Raw genomic sequence first — 8,467 nt, 5'->3', positions numbered from 1 at the left:
CTGTAAAGGTAATATTAGCCATGAGTGTCATTAAATGTAGGGTTAATTGGTTTGTGCACTTGTCTTCTCTGAAGTTAGCAGTGTGAATATTTTGAAAAGGTAGATCTTCTGTTGGAGAAACAAGTTTTATAATATAGTATCCTTCTTCATCCTTTATTATAGGCTTTGTTTTAAATTCTAGATCAGCTCCTATAAGTATTGCTCCACTTCCTTTCTCTTGATGTCCATTGACATGATTAGTGGGGGTTTACTCCCTCACTTTCAATCTGGATGTGTCTTTTTATTGAAAAAGAGAGTGTGCTGGAACTCCTGGGTGGCTCAGCTGTCCAGCACCTGCCTTTGACCCAGGGTATGATCCTGTAGACACAGTATCAAGTCCCACATCAGGCTCCCCGCATCGAGCCTGCTCCTCTCTCTGCCTATGTCTTTGCCTCTCTCTCTATGTCTCTCATGAATGCATAAATGAAATCTTTCAAAAAAAGAAAGAAAAAGAGTCTTTGCTATGATTTTCTCAAATATACGTTCTGTCCTTCTCTCCCTTCCTTTCCTTCATGGGCCCTAAATATTTTAATTTAGTTTGAACTAATGGCAGTAGTGATTTTTCAAGCCTTTCATGGTCCATTATTTGTGTTTCTCTACTTTCCACACCTTCTTTCCTTTCTATCACCCTGTCTTCTATGTCACCTATGCTCCATTCGACCTCATTTACTATGGCTGTTACAGCATCTAGTTTAGACCCTATCTCACATTGATCATTTTAAATTTCCAACTTAATTGGTTCATTTCTACACTAAGTTAAAATGTAGTGTGTTTTAGCTTTCCTGAAATGCAACTAGTAACTTTAAAATTAATATTCTGTATTTGAGCTCTTATTTTTTACTTTATCCTTCTTAATTAGATTTATGGCAGAGAGTATTACCTGTGGTTCGTTCCTTTGTTGTGAATGGCATATGCTCTGGGAATTGTATTTCTGAGTATTTACCCCAAGCACACACATGTGTTGATGCAAAGGGCACCTGAACCCCAGTGTTCATAGCAGCAAAGTACACAACAGCCAAACTGTGGAGGGAGACATGATGTCCACAACAAAAAAATATCTGTGGAATAAATATCATGTGGAATATATACAATGGGATATTACTCTGCTGTCAGAAATATCAAATACCTACCACTTACAGTGATATTGATGGAACTGGAGGGTATTTTGCTGAGTAAAATAAGTCAATCAGAGGACAATTATCATATCATTTCTGTCTTATGTGGAATATACGTAACCTTTTAAGGTAACATTGGCTAAGGCTGGTAAGCCTGGGAATCATTAGAGAGGGAGACAGAACATGAGAAACAATTAACTATAGGAAACAGAATGAGGTATAATGCTGGGGAGGTTAGTGGGTCTATTGGGTCATTGTGTGATGTGCATTAAAGAGGGCAAATGATATCATCAATACTGTTATAAGCACCTGATGGATTATTGAACGTGAGAAAAGAAGTATGTAGTATAAGTTGGCTAATTCAATGTAACAAAAAACAAAGCTATTTTATTTAAAAATATTATGGTATCAAAGAAGATGTGGTCTTTGTATACAATGGAATATTACCCAGCCATTAGAAATGACAAATACCCACCTTTTGCTTCGACGTGGATGGACTTGGAGGGTATTATGCTGATTAAAAAAAGTCAATTGGAAAAGGAAAAACATTATATAGTCTCATTCATTTGGGGAATATAAAAATTATTGAATGGGAATAAAGGGAAAGGAGAGAAGATGAGTGAAAATTTCTGTGAGGGTGACACAACATGAGAGACACCTAACTCTTGAAAATGAACAAGGGGTAGTGGAAGGGGAGGTGGGTGGAGTGTTGGGGTGACTGGGTGACGGGCACTGAGGGGAGCACTTGGCGGGATGAGCACTGGGTGTTATGCTATATGTTGGCAAAGTGAACTCTAATAAAAATAATAATAGTTAAAAATATTATTGTATCATAAAACTAACATTAATAGCAATGATATAAAGTATTACAAACTGTTTTAATCCAGATTTCCACCCAAAAGAGCTTATTTTGTTTTTTAGTCAAATGAAAATAAATATTTTCCTGAACCTTCACCTATACATCCTGGTTCCATTGCACCCCTGCTGTCCTGAATAGGGTCTGGTGACCTGAGCACTCCCTGGTGACATGAGAGCCCCTATAGCCCATTGATGTGTTAGTCCCTGCAGGAAGGTTTCTGTGTGGGCTGACAGTGACGTTCCCTCACTGGATCTGCACAGTAATACAGGGCTATGTCCTGGGCTCTCAGGCTGTTCATCTGCAGATACAGCATGTTCTTGTCTTTGTCTCTGGAGATGGTGAATCGACCCTTCACAGCATCTGCATAGTATGTGCTGCTTCCACTACTGCTAATGTATGTGATCCACTGTAGCCCCTTCCCAGGAGACTGATGGAGCCAATGCATGCTGTAGCTACTGAAGGTGAACCTTGAGGCCACACAGGAGAGTCTCTGGGACCCCCGAGGTTTCACTCGGTCTCCCCCAGACTCCAGCTGCTGTACTTCACCTTGGACAGCTACAAACAGAAGGCATCCTGGTCAGAATACGGTCGCCCACCCAATTTCTCTCACTTCATCTCACCTCACATACTCAAGTTGTGTTGTTCTCCATGAATTATCTTTTAAAATAGCGTTAAGGATGCAGTTTCAGTGAAATGGCAGGACACCTGCACCTCAATGTTTATAGCAGCAATGTTCACAATAGCTAAACTGTGGAAGGAGCTTCGGTATGCATTGACAGATGAGTGGATAAAAAAATATGTGGTCTATGTATACAGTGGCATATTACTCAGCTATTAGAAATGATAAATGCCCACCATTTGCTTCAATGTGGATGGAGCTGGAGGATATTATGCTGAGTGAAGTAAGTCAATAGGAGAATAACAAACATATGTTTTCATTCATTTGATTTTTTTAAGTTTTTTTAATTTACTCATGAGAGACACAGAGAGTCAGAGAGAATGTCAGAGACACAGGCAGAGGGAGCAGCAGGCGCCATGCAGGGTGCCTAATATGGGCCTTATTCCCAGGTCTCAAGGATCACGCCCTGGGCAAAAAGGCAGTGCTAAAATGCTGAGACACCCGGGCTGCACTGATTTCTTTTTTATTTCAACATTCTTTTGCCTAGTCAGAATCTTTTCTGTTTAGTTACAAATTTTAGGCTTCTTCTGTTCCCTAGAAAAATGTTGGTGGTGTTTTGATAGGGTTCATATTGAATGCATAGATTGCTGTTGGTGGCATAGACATTATGTGAATATTTATTTTTCCACTACAAGAGAATAGACTGTTTTCCATATATTTCTGTCTTCTTTAATATCTTTCATACATATTTTAGAATTTTTAGACTATAGGTCCTTTCCTCTTTGGTTAGGATTATTCCTCATTATCTGAATTTTTTTTTTCAAATTTTATTTCTTAATTATTTTTCATTGGAGTGTGTTTTGCCAACATATAGTATAACACTCAGTGCTCACCAGGTCAAGTGACGCCTCATTGCCCGTCACCCAGTCACCCCTACCCCCGCCGACCTCCCTTACCACTACCCCTTCTCAGAGTTCCTTCCCAGAGTTCCTTTCCCAGAGTTAGGAGTCTCTCATGTTCTGTCGACCTCTCTGATATTTCCCACTCATTTTATCTCCTTTCCCCTTCAGTCTTTTTCACTACTTTTTATATTCCCTAAATGAATGAGACCATATATTCGTTCTTCTGCGACTGACTTACTTTACTCAGCATAATACCCTTCAGTTCCATCCACGTCAAAGCAAATGGTGGGTGTTCTTCATTTCTAATGGCTGAGTAATATTCCATTGTATATATAGGCACATCTTCATTATCCATTCATCTATCAATGGACACCGAGGCTCCTTCCACACTTTGGCTACTATGGATCTTCTGCTATAAACATTGGGGTGTGGGTGTCATGGTTTTTCACTGCATCTGTATCTTTGTAGTAAATCCCAGTAGTGCACTTGTTGGGTCGTAGGAAATCTCCAGGGGAAGTCGAGAGATTCCTAGTATCTAGAACTAGACATTACATTAAAAATATTGAATTAGAAACAGACATCCATTATTGGTGTCAGGTGGTGAAAGTCAGGGGAACAGCACAAGGTAAACATGAATTGTCGAGCTCTGACCTATTCCCTATAGAGGAATAGTAGCTTCAGATGAATGCCAGTTGACACTTGTTCATGCTTTCTGAGTATCCAATAGCACCTAGTATTAACAGGCCTTTTCCATTAGTTCAGGAAGTCCCCAAACAGGGATGTCATGAGATGATGGGTGTCTGGACAGGCTGAAAGTGAGGTGTGGGCCTGGTTGAATTAGGAAAGACAGCTGTGGTTTCAATTTCAACCCACATGTTACCACAGTGGAGTCATGATGGTTTTGGTTAATTGATCTATGTTCCCAGTTGCAGATAAAATGTGTAAATCAAACATATTTAATCTCAGTATCCCATATCCCAATGTTTATGAACTTTTGAGGTATAATTTCTCTCTAAGAAAATTAGATGAAAATATCAAAATCATAGATACATTTTAAAAATGATTTAACATATATATTATGGTATATTTACTGTGAGTTCTTAAAAATGCCCATTCTTCAGTTGACGTGATGAGCACTGGGTGATATGCTATATGTTGGCAAATTGATTCAAATAGAAAATATATAAAAATATATTTTAAAAATAGTGTCAAGGAAAACCCAGGTGAGCACAGACTCCATGGTGTGTTGTGTTTTGTCCTGATCATTGAGTGGGTCACCTAATGTTCCTGGGACTGGGGCTCCTCTCCCAGATGCAGGGTCAGGTCTGGGCTATTTCATTCAATAGAAGGTGGTCCCTATATACATGTCATCTCAGTATATACACAGCTTGGGATCATTTTAGAATTTTTAGACTTTAGGTCCTTTCCCTCTTTGGTTAGGATCATTCCCATTATATGAATTTTCTGATGCATTTATAAATGGGATTCATTGTCCTTGGTTTGTCTTTCTTCTCTTTCATTTGTAGTATATAGCAATGCTACTGACTTCCTTGCATTAATTTTATATACTCAGGTATTGCTGAATTCCTGTATCAGTTCCAGCAATTTTTCGATAGAGCCTTTGCGGTTTCTCCTTAAAGTATCTTGTTGTCTGTGAAGAGTGAAATTTGGTTTTTTTTCTTTGGTGATTTGCATGACTTTTAATTATTTTTCTGACTATTCAGGCTAGGATGTCTAGTTTTATGTTGAATAAAGGTGGTGATAGTGCAGAATCCTGTCATGTTCCTTACCTTACGAGAAATGGTCTCAGGTTTTCCACGTTGAGGATGACATTCTTTGTGTATCTTCTGTAGATGGCTTTCGTGAATTTGGTTTATCCCCCTATCCGTAAACAGGAAAAGATTTTTATCAAGAAAGAATAATATATTTTGTCAAATTATTTTTGGGCATCAGTTGAGAGGATAAAATGGTTCTTATCCTTTATTTTATTAATGGGATTATCACACTGTTCAATAAATACATACTGAACCACCTTTGCAGCCCAAGAATTAAGCCCATTTTTTTCATTGTCGTGAATAATCCTATTAATATACTATTGGATCCTCATGGTTAGGATCTTGGTGAGAAATTTGCATCCAGATTCATCAATGGCATTGTTCTGTAATTCTCCTTCTTACTGGGATGTTTGGTTTTGGGTTCAAGGTAATGCTGACATCAGAAAGTGAGTCTGGAAGTTTTCCTTCAATTTCTATTATTTGGAATCATTATAGAAGAATAGATACTGATTGTTCTTGTTGAATTTCCCTGGGGAATCATCTGTCCATATAATCTTGCTTTTGGGAGACTTTTAATTATGATTCATTTTTATTTCCAGGTAATTGTTTTCTGCAGTTTGTCCATTCATTGTTGTTTCTGTTTTTGGTTGGTTTTGTGTTCCTAGGATTGCATCCATTTCTCCAGGTCATCCAATATCTTGGCTTATAACTGCTCAAAATTTCTTCTTATAGTTGCTTGTAATTCTTAGGTGTTCATTGTGATCTCTCCTCATTCATTCATGATTTTTTAGTTTGGGTACTTTCACCTTTAAATTGTCAAATCTGTCTCATGACTTTTTACACTTACTAATATTTACATAATATTAGCTCCTAAGTTTGTTTGCCTTTTTTATTTCTATATACTTAAGTTATACTCTAATATTCATGTTTTCTCTTCTCCAGTTAGGTTTAGGCTTTCTTTGATATTTTTCTTCAGCTCTTTTAGGTGCAGGTTTATCTTGCTTGTTTTAGACTTTTCCTGTTTTTGAGGAAGACCTGTAGTCATCAGTAGTTCCATCTGTGGATGGCTGTTGGTGTGTCCAAAGCTTTAACAAGTCATGATTTAATTTTCATTGATCAAAATTTTGCTTAAATTCTTATTTTCTTCATTGACCCATTTCTTCTTCAATAAGATGTTATTTTTCTGCGTTATTTATGTACATAATATATGTATGCATATATATATATTATATATATACATAATTTATTTATTCATGACAGACAAATAGAGAGAGAAGCACAGACACAGGAAGAGGGAGAAGCAGGGTCCATGTGCAGGGAGCCTGATGTGGAACTTGATCCCGGATCTCCAGGATCACACCCTGAGCTGAAGGCAGCTATAAACTACTGAAACACCAGGCCTGCCCATATTATATATTTTTATTGAAGTTTGAATCCAACCTATAATATACACCCAGTGTTCATCCCATCACTGCCCCTGTCAGTGCCCATTACCAATTTACTGAAACCACCTGCTCACTTCCCCTTCCAAAAGGCCTTGTTCGTTTCCCAGAGTTAGGAGTCTCTCATGGTTTGTCAACCTCACTGATGTTTCCAACTCATTTTCCCTCTTTTCACCCTTGCTCGGTGCTGGACATAGTGGGAGCCTTTTACCATGTGAGTCCTTTGTTCCCTGACAGCCCTTCTCTCCCAGGCACAAGGTGAAACAAGGATGAACAACAACGCGGTGGCAGCCAGTTCTCGAACCCTGGAATCAGCTCCCCTCAGTAACTACCACAGTCTCCCAGTCTGCACTGGCCTAGATGCTCACAGCCTGGCCTGTGGGTGTAGGTCTGCACAGCTTTCAGGGCCCCCAGGGGCATGAGAGTATTCCCTGTCCTGTGCCTTCCCCACCACCATCTCTTCCAGGGGAAGTCCAGGATCCTGGGATGTATCGGCTCTGTGCCCTGGGATCCAGGTCCCTGGGTGCTGGAATCATGCTCCCAGGGATCATGGCTTCCGAAGCCAGCGGAACACAGACAACTCCCTCTGGAGATCCCACTGCCAGACCCTGGAAAGACTGGCTTCTCCTACATGCCCTGCTAGGTGCACGTTTCAACCCTTTACTGAGATCCCACATTTGTTGCGCTTGCCCCTGGACTCACTTCCTCTACTAGTGACACTGGGAACTGGATGCTTCAATGCCCTTCCTGTGATTTTGCCCAATTTTACTAGTAATCACTTTTCTGTCTGGGAAGACACAAGGCAGATTTATAATGTTCCAGCTTCTCCACGGGTGGACTTTCCTGTCCTGGGGGCTTTAGCAGTGGGCCTTACATGGGCTCATCACAGTTTTCCTCCCCTAGTTGATATTTTTTATTTTATTATTTCTGCCTTCCTACATTTTTAGAAGTGAAAACTCTTCTCTCTGTAGTGTTCTGGCCAATCTCTCTTTATTTTTTTTTTAAATTAATTTTATTGGTGTTCAATTTACCAACATACAGAAAAACACCCAGTGCTCATCCTGTCAAGTGTCCACCTCAGTGCCCGTCACCCATTACCCTCCAACACCCGCCCTCCTCCCCTTCCACCACCCCTAGTTCGTTTCCCCGAGTTAGGAGTCTTTATGTTCTGTCTCCCTTCCTGATATTTCCCAACATTTCTTTTCCCTTCCTTTATATTCCCTTTCACTATTATTCATATTCCCCAAATGAATGAGAACATACACTGTTTGTCCTTCTCCGATTGACTTACTTCACTCAGCATAATACCCTCCAGTTCCATCCACGTTGAAGCAAATGGTGGGTATTTGTCGTTTCTAATTGCTGAGTAATATTCCATTGTATACATAAACCACATCTTCTTTATCCATTCATCTTTCGATGGACACCGAGGCTCCTTCCACAGTTTGGCTATTATAGCCATTGCTGATAGAAACATCGGGGTGCAACTGTCCCGACGTTTCATTGCATCTGAATCTTTGGGGTAAACCCCCAACAGTGCAATTGCTGGGTCGTAGGGCAGGTCTATTTTTAACTCTTTGAGGAACCTCCACACAGTTTTCTAGAGTGGCTGCACCAGTTCACATTCCCACCAACAGTGTAAGAGGGTTCCCTTTTCTCCGCATCCTCTCCAACATTTGTGGTTTCCTGCCTTGTTAATTTTCCCCATTCTCACTG

General features: G+C 39.8%; 1 gene segment (V, D, J or C); it reads right to left on the bottom strand.

The window, feature by feature from the left end:
• Nucleotides 1-2,209: 2,209 nt before the first annotated feature.
• LOC121492630 lies at nt 2,210-4,774 on the bottom strand. The segment is given in 2 exon segments: nt 2,210-2,570; nt 4,731-4,774. Coding segments are annotated over 2 exon segments (405 nt in total).
• Nucleotides 4,775-8,467: the final 3,693 nt, after the last annotated feature.

Source organism: Vulpes lagopus, chromosome 6 (genome assembly GCF_018345385.1).
Source record: "Vulpes lagopus strain Blue_001 chromosome 6, ASM1834538v1, whole genome shotgun sequence".
NCBI classification, from domain to species: domain Eukaryota; kingdom Metazoa; phylum Chordata; class Mammalia; order Carnivora; family Canidae; genus Vulpes; species Vulpes lagopus.
Note: the sequence above shows the minus strand (reverse complement) of the source record. Positions and strands in the feature narration are given on the sequence as shown.